Genomic DNA, 17,172 nt, shown 5'->3' with positions numbered 1-17,172 from the left:
ATACCTATCTAACCTATATTAGGGGCATATACGATCTAACCTTTACTGGGGGCATATACCTATCTAACCTATACTGGGGGCATATACCTATCTAAACTATACTGGGGGCATATACCTATCTAATCTATAGTGGGGGCATATACCTATCTAACCTATACTGGAACAAATATACTGGCTACCTATATTGGAGGCACCTACCTATATAACCTATATGGGGGCACCTACCTATCTAACCTATACTGGGGGCAACTATATGGACTACCTATACTGGGGGCGATGCGCGCGCCGCTTTGTTTTGAGGTGTGGCTATCCATTTATCGCCTTCGTGGATGGGGGCCTCAAGTTATGGACTGCTTGGGGCCACCAAAACCTTAGCTGCACCCCTGGTTCCGATTTTCGTGTTCTGGGGGAATTTTATATTGCAGTCAATGGCGCTGATTTCCACGTGTAATAGCAAAGCTCTCGTACATGATCTCCTTACCAAATTTGTTAGGGAAATCATTAGGAAAATAATAATAATTTTTTTTTTAAAAAAAGACTGAGTAGTTTTTTAGAAAAGTTTCATAGGAAAAATGGTTTTTAAACTGGCAAAAATGACACTTTGCTACAGTACACTGTACTGCATTCTGAGGATTATACACACATTGTATACATTTCATAAAAATGGACAGCATGGGCCCCCCTAAACCTCTTCAACCTCCCTGGCGGTATGATTCCCGCGGCCGCAAAGGTTTTTTTTAACCTTTTTTTTTTTTTTTTTTAGCACGTAGCTAGCCTAGCGCTAGCTACATGCTTCCCCCCTCCCTGCGGCGTCCCCCCGTCACCTCCGATCGCCGCCGGCGCGTATGCCCATCCGGAAATCCCGTTCTGAACGGGATTTCCATGAGGGCTTCCCCGTTGCCATGGCGGCGCGCACGATGACGTCACCGACGTCGGAGGGAGTCCCGATCCACCCCTCAGCGCTGCCTGGCACTGATTGGCCAGGCAGCGCACGGATCTCAGGGGAGGGGGCACCCTCTGATGCGGCGGGTAGCGGCGAATCGGCGCGGGGCGGCGGCGATCGTGAGTAACACTCAGCTAGCAAAGTGCTAGCTGCGTGTATAAAAAAAAAATTATGCAGATCGGCCCAGCGGGGCCTGAGATATCCTCCTGCGCGGCTTACCTCGTGTCCAGCACGGGGTTACCGCTAAGGAGGTTAACCCCTTGTCCCCCAAGCAGGCTCGGATAGCGTGAATGTGGAGGCCGGACTGTGTGGGGCTTTGCACCCTAAACTATACCAGCCCGCATGGTCCATGGTATGGGGGGGCATTGGAAGAGACAAATAAAGACAATTTATCATTTATTTGAAGAAAACTCTCCACAGTGGTTCGTTAGTGCCTATTTTAATTACACATGACAGTTATGACTGATAAGCGCTGTTGAGTAAAAGCTGAATATGGAATTTATGTTCCTATCTTACAGACAAGTAAATTACTAACCCATAATGGGATATGCATTTTAATTATGAGATTAATTTGGTTTATGTAATAAAAATTATGTTTTACTGAAATATAAATATAACTCAGCACTAAAATTAGACACGGCAAGAATCTGCAATACCAAAAATAAACCAGACAATTGTACGCTGCGTAATGTTGGCATTTTATAAATACAATAAATAAATAAATATGAAGTCAAAAATATGTTTTCCCAAAAAAGAATGGATCCAAAAATATTAGCAGTAAAACTAGCATGGTGCCAAATAGAATTAAAATAAAAATACTGCTTGGGCATGTTGCCCTTACAGAAGTCAGACCTGTCCTGCACACATATGGGTAGAGAAGAGTTGTACACACTCAACAACCACAGTAAGGGCTCTTTTCCACTATGAAATGATTCCGATCGCGTTTCAATTTCCACCATGCAATTGCGATTGCGATTGAGCTACTATACTCATTATAGTCCAGCTCAATCGCATACAAAACGCGGCAGGACGACGATTGCGCTTTGACCAAAATCGCATCGCAATCGGATCGCGCTAATGGAAATTGCTGTTGCAGTTTCCATTAGTTTCATGTACCTTGCGATTTGCGATCAGAAGCAAATCGCAAATCGCAGGCTAGTGGAAAAAGGCCCTTAGTGGCACACAGAGGTCAGTAAACAACTAGCCATTTACCAGACTAGAAAGTGTCAATTGGGGGTTTCAGTTCCGACACTTGTGAAAATGTAGAGTGCTGTTATCTGGTGTGAATCAGCATTTCACACTGGTGTAGATAGATCAGAAATCAGGTGACAGGATAACAGTTGCTGCTCAGACACAAGTAGGGGGTTAATTAGCAGTATTCTTTGCAAACAGATTCAACACCTCTCTTCAGTGGAATTTCTTATGTAAATGATGGTAATCTCATCACTATATTTGTTTCTGTTTATACAGCAGTGGAGAAATTGCAGATACCCCTTTCTCTTGTCTTATCTTAAGCTTAGTTTACTCATGCAACTTCCCATCAGATGGACAGGTTACAACAATAATTTCTGATATGTCCCAGCTGCTCCCAATCATCAATAACGGGATAGATTTTCAAATCACTACTGCAGAAAATGGATCCTTTTGTCAATGGAGTGCAGATCGGACATGTCAGAAATGATTGCTTCAAACCGTCATTCTGATGGGAAATTGTATAACATGTATCTAACATAGGAGTGGAAAATCATGACAATTTACCTCCCGCTAAAGGTACCCACACATTACACGATTTGTGCATACATATCTGGCTGATTAGATCATAATGATCGAATCTGGCAGAGATCGATGCCGCAACATGGCCACTCGATCAATCATTTAATTTGATTTCCTGTCTAATCTGATCCAGCATGCTGGAAATATCTTGCATGAAGGCTAGGTTAGGTGCACGGCAGTAGCGGCATTCTCACTCCATGAAATGTGTCCATCGCCCTCAGTGCCGAGAAGAGTGTGAAAGCAGCTCACTGCTAAAGTCGATATACGGTAAGTGTAAATGATAAATACTGTTGTGAATTGGGCACCAAATGAAAATGAAAAATATCTACATTGGTAATGACGATACATTGGTAAATGTTACTGATACTTTACTACAACGAAACCTAACCCCCTCACTTAAAACCCCCATTCCTGACGCCTAACCCTAAAACCCCCCTTCCTGTTGCCTAACCCTAAAACCCTCCTTTCTGATGTCTAACCCTAAAACCTCCCTTCCTGATGCCTAACCCTATAACCCCCCTTCCTGAAGTCTATTCCTAAAACCTTCCTTTCAGATGCCTAACCCTAAGGGCCCTTTTCCACTAGCAATCGCAATCACAAATCACAAACGCCAGCAATTGCGATTTTTCATTAATTCTGTTATGCGATTGCGATTTTCATTTGCACTGCATTATCATTGTAAAAATTGCTCCAGAAAGCGATTTTCAAATCGCTAGCGATTTGCGATTTTGCGATTCAGCAATCGCAATCACTCTAGTGGAAAAGGGCCCTAAAACCCTCCTTTCTGATGTCTTACCCTAAAACCCTCCTTTCCGATGTCTAACCGTAAAACCCTCCTTCATGACGTCTAACCCTAAAACCCTCCTTTCTGATGCCTAACCCTAAAACCCCCTTCCTGACGCCTAACTCTAAAACCCTCCTTTCTGATGCCTAACCCTAAAACCCCCCTTCCTGAAGTCTAACTCTAAAACCCTCCTTTCTGATGCCTATCCCTAAAACCCTCCTTTTAGATGCCTAACCCTAAAACCCTCCTTCCTGACTTCTAACCCTAAAACCCTCCTTCCTGACTTCTAACCCTAAAACCCTCCTTTCTGATGCCTAACCCTAAAACCCCCCTTCCTGAAGTCTAACTCTAAAACCCTCCTTTCTGATGCCTAACCCTAAAACCCCCCTTCCTGAAGTCTAACTCTAAAACCCTCCTTTTAGATGCCTAACCCTAAAACCCTCCTTCCTGACTTCTAACCCTAAAACCCTCCTTTCTGATGCCTAACCCTAAAACCTTCCTTCCTGACGTCTAACCCTGAAACCCTCCTTTCTGACGCCTAACCTTAAAACTCTCCTTTCTGATGTCTAACCCTAAAACCCTCCTTTCTGGTGTCTAACCCTAAAACCCTCCTTTCAGATGCCTAACCGTAAAACCCTCCTTCATGACAGCTAACCCTAAAACACTCCTTTCTGATGCCTAACCCTAAAACCCCCTTCCTGACGCCTAACTCTAAAACCCCCCTCCCTGATGCCTAACCCTAAACCCCCCCTTCCTGAAGTCTAACTCTAAAACCCTCCTTTCTGATGCCTATCCCTAAAACCCCCCTTTTAGATGCCTAACCCTAAAACCCTCCTTCCTGACTTCTAACCCTAAAACCCTCCTTTCTGAGGCCTAACCCTAAAACCCTCCTTTTTGATGCCTAACCCTAAAACCCTCCTTTCTGATGCCTAACCCTAAAACCCCCCTTCCTGACGTCTAACCCTAAAACCCTCCTTTCTGATGCCTAACCCTAAAACCCTCCTTCCTGACGTGTAAAACTCTAAAACCCTCCTTTGTGATGCCTAACCCTAAAACCCTCCTTTCTGATGTCTAACCCTAAAACCTCCTTCCTGATGCAGTCTGTGTGAACACCGCTCGACCCACCAATCGCTGGACCGTGCACGACCAGGTCAGCAAGGCCCACAGTACACAGCAAGAAGGTCCGCACTTGTCCAGGATTCAAAGTCTTTATTTAGGACGTATCCAGTATAGCGATACACACATGCATCAATAAGCTAACATGTTTCGAGCTACCTCAGCTCTTAATCATAGCTTCCTGATGCCTAACTCTAAAACCCCCTCTAACCCTGCCCCCCCCCTCCCCCGTACTGATGCCTAACCTTAACCCCCATTCTTCCTAACCTTATAATTTTTAAAATGATACATTTGAAAATGATCATGATAAAAATTCATAAGCACATAAGACAAAAAAAATCGAAAACTATAATGTTCTAATTTTAAAAAACGAAAAATGTCGGTTAGGCTCAGCACCTGCTATTTATCAGGTGCCTACATTTTTGTTTTGGTCACCTAATAGCCGATATTTGCATTAGCGCCCAAATCGTACAGTAGCCACAGTAGGCCAAATTTACTGCTTCCACTTGGATTGCTCAGACAACTTCCTCTGGGGTGTACAAATGGTGATAACAGAACAGCCAGTTAGGTCTCTCTGGGTCACTTGAGGTCACATTATAGTAATATGACACAGAGCCATGAGTTGAGGGCATATTTACAGTTGGACGTTGTGGAGCTGCGTTATAAACTCTTATAATGTAGCTTACCGCACTGCAAGGCTAATCCTGTGGGATGTTCACAGTGCAACGTTAGCGTCACATTGTAACGTGTAGCGTTATTGTAACGCACTGCTGCAGTGCGTTACCTTTAAACGCACACATTACCAGGTACAGGAAAGCATACTTTTCATTGCCTGTATGTATTCCTGTACCTACTGTATGCGATGGTAACGCAACGTTAATGTGTGTTACCACCTATTTTTGCGTTTGTAGTGCTGCGTTGTGACTTTAACATTGCATTACAGCGCAATGTCCCACTGTGAATAAGCCCTCAGGCTATTTTCTCACTACATCGGAAAACTGATTTTTTTTTTGTCCCTTTTACCGCATCAGAAAAATTACAGTAAACTGATCCTATTTTATGAATTGGATCTGTCCACACTTTGTGCTGTCCACAATTGTTCTGGGAGAGTTAATGCGTTTCCCATACAGCCTGCGGTTGAAATGCATCTGCCCGGGGCACCAACTGGACTACAATGGACCATCTGAGCTGACCACTCCAGCTGGACCACATGTACACAGATTTTCAAAAGATTGCAGCATGAAACTACTGAAATTATATCAAACTGCACTGTTTGATAGAGTGGGCTGTCAATTCCCCCTGCCGCATCAAATCGATTGAATTTTGCTGTCCGATCATAATATTAATCGATTTTTGCCAGGGAAGTGATCATGATAGATGCGGCGGCTCATTACTTCATAGATAACCATCTGAGTGATAAGGGCCGTTTCTTGGGCAGTGCAGCAAGGCGACCGACCTGGGCGCAGACCGGCAAGTAGAAGAAGTGGGGGCGCAGGCAGAAGGACATAACCACTAAGGGAGCTGGTGACGTGTGGTGCAGCCAAATGGAAGAAGAAAGAAGATTATCAGCGCAATCACCTTCCTTGACTCCTCCTGGGCTGCCTGTGTAAGACGTTAAATCATCATTACGTCACGACCGCGTGTTGACACCTGATGTCCTGTAGCGGTGCTGCAGGCTGTCAGTGCGCGGCGCCTGTGGAGGATTGGCTTTCCGGGCTCTCTTCACCTGTGTGTTTTCCTGGTCCCTGCTTCCTCCTGGATGAGCGGCTGGTCTCTAGTAAGTAGGCAGATCTACTTGTGACCTGTGGCTGTGTGACTACTGTCCCTAATGCTGGGAATACACGGCTCGTATTTAGATGGCATGATAGATCATTTCTGACATGTCCGATCTGCCGCCCGATCGTTTCCGTGCTCGATTCTGCATGAAGGACAATGGCAAAAGATAAGAAACATGAGCAGAATCGCCTGCAGAATTGAGTGCGGAATACGATCGGACGCGGAATCGAACAGCAAAATCGAGCCATGTATGCCCAGCATAAAGAGTAAGAGTCCACGAGGTGGGGGGTGGGAGAGGGGGAATTTAGCCTAGAAACTGCCCTGTGAGTGATCAAGTCTCCCGGTAAAAAAAATGATGCGTTTGGCCAGCTTTATACACAGAACCCCACTAAAAAGCAAACTTTTATCACATTTATAAATCATTTAGATAATTTTTGACTTGAATAAAAAGAAAACCGCTGTAAAGCCATGTGCGACCAAAAAGTACTGAAACTATATACAGAGTAGTTTCGTTTTGCACTTGCAATGATTTTAATTGTGAGATTTGCAAGAGATCCACTAATCATTTGAAATAATGGGTGAATAGACTTCGTGTGCACCCCGCATGTGTCCCCTTGAAAGTTATGTACACAATGAGAGCGGAGACAAGACAATGGGCTTGTAACACCTCTCTCCTTCCCGGCTCCAGAAAGCTGTCACATTTCACACCGTGGCAGCCCTGTGAGGGTATTAATCAAGAGGTCCCTGATCAGAGCATCAGATCACTGAGAGGCAGCACCATGGAAGCCTCTGTGCTTTTCATCTCTCTTCTGTCCCTCTTCTTGCTGGCTGACTGCACCGAGCTCACATTTCAGGAGACAATGCTCCTCAGAGCCCTGGGATTAAACAGAAGACCCCAGCCAGCCTCTCCACGTCCAGTACCCCATTCACTCTGGGCAATCTTTGAGAAAGGGATAAATGCGGATAATCCTTGTAGAATGGAAAGTTTCCAAGTCCCAGGAAATATCGTCAGATCCTACAGCGATCAAGGTAAGTTATTGATGCTAATTGGTCTGTTCATGATGTTATATTATTATAGAAATGTTAAGAAATGTGTAGATTTAAATATACTTATATATACTGTATGTAGAGCTACATATCAGATCATAGATTTTTCTCTGTCATGGTACTAAAACAGTACTGCTATATTTTAGCTATTTGAATTATTTTACACTGGTTGCGTTGTGTTCCAACGGGCATTATCATTGCATAACAACGCGATGCAATGATATTCCTATGGCATGTTTACACTGGGATCGGTGCAGCTAGACGGGGCAGACAGCATGCAGTGCGTTTACTGGACGACAAGCGTGTTTACAGAAGCAGGAAAGCATACTTAGGCCTTGTTCATACTGTACACGTTGCCGTGCGCATTTCGGTAGCGCGTATAGGATGCGATCAGCAAGAACATCAGAAGTGCATAGAGAGCACTTCTGACATTTAGAATATGCGCGCTGGACAGCAGTGAGATGCGCTATCACACTGCTGCATGCATTTTTGCCAAATCGCATTGCTGATCCCATTCACTGTAATGAATCGTATCAGCAGAGCAACGCAGATGGTGTGCGATCGGGTGTGCTTGCATCCCGAATGCACGGCCATACGCGTTGCCTAATGTGAACGAGGCCTTACAATGTACTGTACACTTCACTGTATAGTTGCTTGGTGTGACTTTTTGTCGCTGTTTGGTGATGGTAGGGCAATGCAATGTGCACAGTGTAGGACTCTTACTTCTGTGTAACCTCATGTTCCTGATGTTTCTTGGAGGAGATGGAAATTAGTGACGCTGGATACCCACAGTATTCAGAAACAATGTAGGGTCTTCTGTTCCCCTCTGTAGAAAATAACATTCGGGTTAACTCAACCAGAGTTTGCAAGCTAGCATGCACAAATGAATGATGGTCAAGTTATGCAGACTGATTGCAACAAAGTCTGTACCTCGCTCTCCTTTTTGGCCGATTGTTTGCACAGTGTGTAAAGTCTGGTATGCACATCCAGTTTTGATTGGCCAGTGATTTTACCACTTCCATGTAGTGAAAACTTAAAGGACCACTATCGCGAAAAAAAGTAGGCATTTAAAATCTGACAGAACCGACAGGTTTTGGGACAATCCATCTCCTCACAGGGTATTTCAAGGGTTTGCTTTGTTTTCAACAGCATTTCCTGACCAGCAGTTTAACTGCCAAAATAGCAAGATACCAGCCGGCCTCCCTAATCACTTGCACACTATTACGTCAGTTAGATTTTGCAACTGCTGTTCAGGAAATGCTGTTGAAAACAAAGAAAGCCCTGAAAATCCCCCTTAAAAAGATGGACTGGCCCAAAACCTGTCATCTGTCACATTTTTTAACTGCCTACTTTTTTCGCGATAGTGGTCCTTTAACACAATCTGTAACTGTTCATAGTATTCAGAGCTGTTTGGCCCTCCTGCCACATGGAGGTGGTAAAATTGGACAGTGATTGGCCAATCAAAATTGTAAGTAGGTACCAGGCTTTAGAATCATATAAGTAGGCATCCATCCATGGTTTGGCCTTGAGTGTTTGTAGGCCTCTGATGTGTATTTATGTAGCCCACAGTATCAGTAGATGTGACTGTCATATAACTTGGCAGATCCCTGGTCCGTATTCAATTTACTTTTTCTCCAAGGAGATGTTTCATCAGTTTTAAATTTTCAGTGTTTTGCAATTGAAAAAGTATCAAAAAGTTGTGTGAAAAGATTCTATGAAAAGTATTCTAAATGTTTTCTTGCTTGCTGGTGGCTTAACCTCCTTGGCGGTAACCCCGTGTGTGACACGGGGTAAGCCGCCGGAGGGTGCCGCTCAGGCCCTGCTGGGCCGATTTTAATAATTTTTTTTTTTGCTGGACGCAGCTAGCACTTTGCTAGCTGCGCCAGCACTCTGATCGCCGCCGGCCCCTGCCCGATCGCCACTATCTGCTGCGGCGCGGGCCCCCCCCCCTCCAGACCCCAGCGCTGCCTGGCCAATCAGTGCCAGGCAGCGCCGAGGGGTGGCCCGGGACTCCCAATGACGTCCCGACGTCAGTGACGTCGGTGACGTCATCCCGCCCCGTCGCCATGGCGACGGGGGAAGCCCTCCAGGTAATCCCGTTCTATGAACGGGATTTCCTGATCGGAGATCGCCGAAGGCGATCGAAGCGGGCGGGGGGGTGCCGCTCAGCAGCGGCTATCATGTAGCGAGCCCTCGGCTTTAAAACCTGCTGCGCTCCCTCCTGGCGGTATTTTTCATACCGCCAAGGAGGTTAAAAGGCATTTTATTGACAAGTTGCGAAAATATTACCTAGGGAAAAACTCAGCAGAAAAAGTTAATTTCATAGGGGCCCCTATCCCAAACAAACTGAGATATTGCTATTAGATTACTGTACCTTGTGAGTTGCTATGTTTTCTTTATTACTAATATCGTTCTTTTAGATAGTGTACTAACATTCTGTAATTGTAGGATTAGGCTCTGTTCATAATGCATCAGTTGCGTTGCAGAATAATTTGCATGTCAACCCACTGCCCGTACAATTTTATGGGCCTGTTCACAGTGCTGTGTTCAGTGCGTTGTAACTGATCATGTTATTCTAACTGAGTGACTACATGCAGCCTTTGTATTAAAGTCTATCTCCACTCTCCATTGCAATTCACAGTCATTATGACACGTTATATAACAAGGGTGACCACTGTGAACGAAGCCTTAGGGCCAATTCACATGGGAGGTTTAAATAAAATATAATGCTGGTATCAGACAGCATTTTCCTTCTTTATTCATCTGCAGTCTTCCTCCTTTTGCCCCATCTCTAGTCATTACCAGCATCAATCAAGGCTGCATTACCGCTGGACAGTGCTCCATCTTGCTTTGTGATTAGCTTGCCGCAGCTATTGCCAGATAGTACATACATACAGTACATAGCACTGGTTGGTAAAGTAGGAGACTTGCAGTATGTCAAGTTTCCTCTGTTAGGGGATAGGCTATTGCACCAGTGCTGATTCATTTCAGCTCCTATACTTTCCATGCATTAAAGGAGTGATCAAATTAAAAAAAAAAGATCCACTTACCTGGGGCTTCCTCCAGCCCGTGGCAGATGTCCTGTGCCCTCGCTGCAGCTCTGGTGACTCTCGGTCTTCTCCACTGGCGCCAGGTCAGGTTCCGGGTCAGCTTCTTCTGCGCTCCACTGCACGGGTCACGTGGTCTCTCCGATTTCATCAGGACAGTACTACGCAGCCAATAGAAACAGCCCCGTCTCCTGCAAGTTGGGATATAGGACCCACAGGCTTCTCCAGTGGGTCTAGCTTTCTCCTACCCCCCAGGCAGTGAACAGAGAAAACGGAACAAAAGATGCTTCCCTTGCCTCCCTTCGGTGGTTTAACCTCTTAGGTTCCTGTTTGAAGCTGCAGAGTAGCTAGTGGGAAAATAATCTAAGCATGGCATGCCTATGAGGCGGGGTGAAATGACTTCCTCAGGTGGCAAGTCCCGGGGGGGGGGGGGGGGGGGCAGCACTCACCTGGCTGTTGGTGTGGGGGGCCTCTGAGCTGGAGGAGTTAACGGCAGGAAGGGGGTATTGGGCACAGCGGCAGGGAGGGGGGGTCGGATCCCCCCTCCCTCACCTGGGATCCCAGATCTGCGCTCCCCCTCTAGCTTTTAAAGTGCAGCAGCAGCATATTAATAAAAAGCAGTGGGCGGGGAGCACTCACCCCTTCCGCGTTTCAGCAGGCGTTCTACTGTCGTCACTTCCTGCAATGCCGTCCACTTACAATACAGTGGGCGGCAATGCAGAAAGTGACGACAGTGGAACGCGGAAGAGGTGAGTCATCCCCGCCCGTTGCCTCTTATTAATACACTGCTGCTGCTGCTGCTGCACTTTAAAAGCTAGAGGGGGAGCGCAAATTGGGGGACCCAGGTGAGGGAGGGGTTTCCGACCCCCCTCCCTGCTGCTGTGCCCAATACCCCCTTCCTGCCCACTACCCCCTCCAGCTTGGCAGCCCCCACCCACGGCTGGAGGGGGCGGTAGTTTCTCACAAGTTTGACTCAGGCTGCAAAAAGTCTAGATCCAGCCCTGCATGTGTACTGTCTTCTGGAAGTTCATCTAATCTGTGGCAAATAAATAAAATGTTAGGAAAGACTAATAGACAGATTTACAGCGAACAGAGGCAGTATAACAAACAATACAGCAAAACATGTACATCTAAAGGGATGTCAGGATGCTTCTTACTGTTGTAATGCTGTCTTTGCACTGAGTTTTTTGTCTACTGAACCAGTAAATTACTGAACTTCTACCGCACCTGTGAACCAGGTAAGGTGAGAGAGGCTGCTTGCAGGGGCGTTTTTTTTAGCAATCTGGCCATGACGGGGGCTGACTAGCAAGGGGGGGGGGGATATCTGAAGGGGGGTTTGATATCTTCATTGGGGGACATCTGGGTAACTAGGGGGCGGTACGAGAATACTGGCCGCAGTTATAAATGGACGCGTGTGTTGCCGCAAAGCTCATGTCTAACGGCAACGTTCAATGGTTGATAGCCGGTTGATAGCCGTATACTAAATGTCTTTCATATTTTGTTACGCGTACCTACAAAGCCCCGGGCCCCCCTAGGGCCCGCTCGGGGACTTTTTGGGGGCAGGAGGGATCGCAGCATAAGAGGAGAGCTGTGGCTGCAGATCGAGGGGAGGGGGGAAATTCCCCCCCTTGCCTCACCTCGGGCTCTCCTCTTAGCGCTCCCCCTACTGCAATCATTGGTGGTGCTCGTGGCAGCCGCGGCGGCGGCAGGCAAGCTGAGCACATACCTCCTTCTGGCCGGAGGTCTCCTATCACTAAGTGCTTTATGGAACTTCCTGTGTAAACAGGAAGTTCTATGAAGCTCTTAGTGATCGGAGGCCAGAAGGAGGTATGTGCTCAGCTTGCCTGCCGCCGCCGCCGCGGCTGCCACGAGCACCACCAATGATTGCAGGAGGGGCGCGCTAAGGGGAGAGCCCGAGGTGAGGGAAGGGGGTCGAGATTTCCTGCCTCCCCACCGATCTGCGGCCACAGCTCTCCTCTTATGCTGCGACCCCTCCCGATACAACTTGAGCAGGTACATCAACGGCTAAAACATTCATTTCATCTTTCGGCTTGGAAATTTACAAAACTGACTTTGCCGAATCATAGCCGTTATAAAAACCGATAAATTCAGGCACGGCGCCGATTTGGAAGGTTAATCATAACGGTAACCAAGCTACAATGGGATGAACCTGCGTGTCCATTTCGCGTAGCGCGCCGCGGCGAATAGTGGGGAGGACTGAGGAGCGCGCAGCGACGAAGACTGGGGGGGGGGGGCTGGCGAAAAATGGGCGTGGCCATGACATTGTATGGGCGGAGCTAATGTAATGATGTAACAGCGAGGCATAAGAAAGCAGTGTTTACACCATGATGTGGACAAACGAGACTTTGCATCATGGGTGTGCAGAAACTGTGTGATGCTAATAGTATACCGTAACCACAAAACAGCAAACATAGCCATCTATGACCATTAAATAATAAATGCAGTAACAGTTACCCCGGACACCAGAAAATAAACGCAATAGGCAACATGTCAGCACAAAATAACCGCAATGCGAGCAACATGTCAGTACAAAATAAACGCAATGCGGGCAAACATGTCAGTACAAAATAACCGCAATGCGGGCAACATGTCAGTACAAAATAAACGCAATGCGGGCAACATGTCAGTACAAAATGAACGTCTGGTCACTCTAGTTAAAACATCAAAACCGCTCTGGTCCAGGTCTGGATGCGAAGTGGTTAATTAAAGCAGACTCAAAACAAAAACATTTTTTATTTCAAAATATATAGTTGCACCACTTTGACACATACAAAGATAAATAAACACTCCTTCAAGCCTATGAGCATTTCAGTGCATGCTTTTCACCCTTCTCTTTTCATAACTAGGGTTATACAGGGGGCAGCCATTAGCAATTCCTCCTTTGCCAGACACCACCTACTCCACCAGTTTGCCGGATTCTGTCCCGGCAATATGAAAGGAAGGGAGGGGTTCCTCCAATAAATGTAAAATATTTTATATTTGTCATCATGCAGCTGAAAAAAGGCTGCTATGTATTATTATAATTTAGAAAATAGATTTTATTTCTGAAATCTTGTATTTTTAATTTGGGTCCACTTTAAGTGCCTTATAGTAATGATGTCTCTTTTCCATAGGGCCTTTCATTTCCAATGAAGAATCCCATGATTCCTTGTGCGTCAGGAAACATCTCTTCTTTGACCTTTCTGTGATTGAGGAAAAGGAGGAGGTGACCTTTGGGCAGCTGGAGATCAAGTTCAAGCACAATACTTACCATGGACATGGCTTTCAGCTCCGAATCTATCGCCCTCTTCACATGACATTAAAAGCAATGCGAAACCACCACACAAACAGGAAACTCCTCTTTGCCCACTCTTTTCGGCTGCTTCATAAATCTCTTCATTTCAATCTGACAAAGGTGACACAGGACTGGACCAATTTGGAAAACAACATGGGTCTAATTCTGGAAATATCTGCTGATGGTGAGGACACAGATATCCAGAAATTTTCTTCATGTCATCAAATGCCTTCCTTCATCCACACCTCTCTGCTCACCGTTTCCCTGGACCCAACAAATTGCAAGGCTTCAAGAACCAAAAGAAATGCAGAGCCATCACCACCAACTCCCAGTAACATCTGCAGCAAGAGGAGACTCTACATTGACTTCAAAGACGTTGGCTGGCAAAACTGGGTGATTGCTCCAAGAGGCTACATGGCCAATTACTGTCATGGAGAATGTCCTTATCCACTGACAGAGATGCTTAAGGGCACTAACCATGCTGTACTACAGACCTTGGTGCATTCCATTGAGCCTGAAACCACACCACTGCCTTGCTGTGCTCCAACTAAGCTCTCGCCCATCTCCATGTTGTATTATGATAACAATGACAATGTTGTGCTAAGGCATTATGAGGACATGGTTGTGGATGAATGTGGCTGCAAATAAGGAGGGTACCTTCTGACTGTTCTTTTTTATAAGCTACAACCTACTCTTAGTATAACAGTGTTGACTTTATGATATTACAGTATACAGGCAAGTAACCATAACAAACTGGCTTCCACCCTACTAACCAGCATCTGCATTTTCTACTAGGAATTGCAGGGCAGAGTTTCTACCTCAACCCATCACAGTCTGGACAGTTCTTTGTGTACCTTTTTCAGGTGACTAAATTCCACAATCGTCCTAGTGATTCTTTTACTTTCCCAGTGAGGATACTGGTCGAGTTATGGATGTAATCATGTTGTGTTGCCAACCATTTTCCTCAAGAAAGAAAAAAACATACTTCAATACTTTCAGCAAACATGTCCTTGACTTATTCTTGGAAGACACAAAACAATGCCATCACTGCACGTGACATTTTATATAATCCTACCCAAAGAGACTATACAAAACATATGATGAATCTGTCCTATCTTGGGAGATTATTGTGTTATTGTTTCACTTAAGGCAAAGTTGCTTTTAGACATGCTGGAAAATATCATCCTGACATGCTCGGTTGGCGGTAATGGCGTGCAATAACCGCAGCCGCACACGGTGAAAACCACTGTCCCCCCAATGTACATGTTACACCACCGTGCTCACCGATACTGTATCTGAGAAAAGAGTTTTGTTTAAATGAGTTTGTATATAAGTTAATAAAGTAAAAAATAGATACAATTGTGAATTTTATGTTTATCTGAACAACTTCTTTTCAAAACAGGATAAATAGAGAGCCCTGCATTAGAGGCTACATTTCTGACTTTATTGCAAACTGTAGGTGGCGTGACATTAAACTAATAAGGATTCCAAGCAACACACTCTCCCGCTTAATGCAGCCAGTGCTCTCTGCTTTAAAGAGAATCCAAGGCAAATGTAAAAAATACATAGAGAGAAGCCTCTGAACCCTTCCCATGTCCTTTTTTGTTAGACATGTTCTGGGGGTCTGCGAGCAGCAATGGTTTGGGCTAGGATGACGTGGAAAGTATCTAATTTTTGTTGTCAGACTCACCTCAGGTACACTTTAAGTTGGCCTTACACTATGCAATGTGATTGTACATTCTTACCATTAATGTACAAAGACCATTAGAATGGATGTAACTTAGATATATTGTTCAGGTAGACACTTTACCTCATGTAAATACTGATGTGCAGTGTATGGTCAGCCTTACTGGATGCTAGTTTGTAATGTCTCAGAGTCAACTACTACTGGATTGCATATTAGTTACTCACTCACTGAAACGCATAAGTAAAAGTTTTTGTTTTTTTATTTGGTGCCTTTGGAAGATACCTAATGGCAAACCCTGGCATTCTATTTCCCCAGGATTTCCGTGCAAAAAGTGGTTCAATTAATTTCCAATAATTTTCAACCATTTTTTTTTGGCAATCAATTTTTTTTATATTAAATTCAATACAGGTTATTGTATTGAATTCAATAAAAAAAAAAAAAAGTGTTTGCTGAGAGATGTTGATGATGCTGTGTGACCCTGGTGCCATCAACGCCGATTGACAGGGGATATGTGATCGCCGAGGGAGAAGCAAAATCCCCCAAGGGACCTGGAAGAAGGCACTGGAGAAGCTATCAGAGGTACGCGACGAGGGATCAGCACGCCAATGGTGAGTATAAGACCCAGATGTATAGCCAGGTGTAGTTAGCCAGATGTATTAGCCAGATGTGCAGCCAGGTATAGTTAGCCAGATGTGCAGCCAGGTATAGTTAGCCAGATGTTTTGCTAGGTATATAGTGAGCCAGATGTTTGCCAGGTATATAGGAGACAGATGTGCAGCCAGGTCTAGGGAGCCAGATGTATAGGGAGCCAGGTTTGCAGGTGCCTCTGCCCCGCCATTGCCCCTGATTCCTGTACTCCCCCCGACTGTGGCCAGGTGTCCCTGGCCGAGGACTCCTGTGTGTGTGTGTGGGGGGGGGGAATCCCCTTCTATGCGGGCTGGTGGTGGCCTGCTGGGATCCCCCTTCTGTCGGGGGGGCCTCTCCCTCCCCCCCCCCAGTCAGGAGCCCTGATCTACTCACCTGAGGGCTTTCTCCTGCGGCGGAAGTGGCGCACTTCCTCCTCCATCGCAAAGTCTCGTGTTCTGTGTAATTACAGTTACGAGGCTTGGTGACGTCACCGAGCCTCGTAACTGTAACGACAGAGACCGGGACTTCGCCGATGGAGGAGGAGGGTGTCCATCGCAGCCTGCACAGGAGGAAGCCCTCAGGTAAATAGATCAGGGCTCATGATTGGTGGGGGGGGGGAGGGGCACGGGGAAAGAGATGGGAGAGGCTACCCACAGCCCTCATAGAAGGATAGAAGGGGACACTCCCATAGAAGGGGACAGCCCCCATCCCACTGGGGGATCCCCGCAGGCCACCACCAGCCCGCATGGAAGGGGGAGTCCCCGACCGGCCACGACCAGCCCCCATAGAAGGGGACACCCCCCCCGCACAAAAGGGGTATCTCCGCAGGCCACCACCAACCTGCATAGAAGGGGGATCTCTCTCACACACACAGGAGTCCCCGGCCAGCCTGAACAGAAGGGGGACATTTCCCCCCCCCCCCCTCCCGCACAGAAGGAACGCCCAGCCACCCGCCCGCAGAGAAAGGGGAATCCCGCACGCTGCTAGTACATTCTCTTCCCCGCTGGCTGCACAGGGATTCCCCAGGATGGCTGGATGCTAGTTCTGCACGCTGGGGGTAGCACAAATCGCTACCCA

At 46.3% G+C, this 17,172-nt stretch overlaps 1 protein-coding gene across 1 annotated transcript; it reads left to right on the top strand.

Moving 5' to 3' along the window:
- The first annotated feature begins 7,036 nt into the window (after positions 1-7,036).
- LOC137550681 (growth/differentiation factor 3-like) lies at positions 7,037-15,094 on the top strand. The gene is made up of 2 exons (XM_068271282.1): positions 7,037-7,421; positions 13,621-15,094. The coding sequence occupies exons 1-2, from the start codon at positions 7,172-7,174 to the stop codon at positions 14,427-14,429; spliced, it is 1,059 nt and encodes a 352-aa protein (XP_068127383.1). The 5' UTR covers positions 7,037-7,171; the 3' UTR covers positions 14,430-15,094.
- Positions 15,095-17,172: the final 2,078 nt, after the last annotated feature.

This window comes from Hyperolius riggenbachi, chromosome 1, assembly GCF_040937935.1.
Source record: "Hyperolius riggenbachi isolate aHypRig1 chromosome 1, aHypRig1.pri, whole genome shotgun sequence".
Taxonomy (NCBI): Eukaryota; Metazoa; Chordata; class Amphibia; order Anura; family Hyperoliidae; genus Hyperolius; species Hyperolius riggenbachi.
Note: the sequence above shows the minus strand (reverse complement) of the source record. Positions and strands in the feature narration are given on the sequence as shown.

Bases quoted from the DNA above. Each gene is read 5' to 3' on its own strand.
- LOC137550681 (XM_068271282.1), top strand. From the start codon at position 7,172: ATGGAAGCCTCTGTGCTTTTCATCTCTCTTCTGTCCCTCTTCTTGCTG. The intron at 7,422-13,620 runs GTAAGTTATTGA...TCTTTTCCATAG, and splicing joins CAGATCCTACAGCGATCAAG to GGCCTTTCATTTCCAATGAA.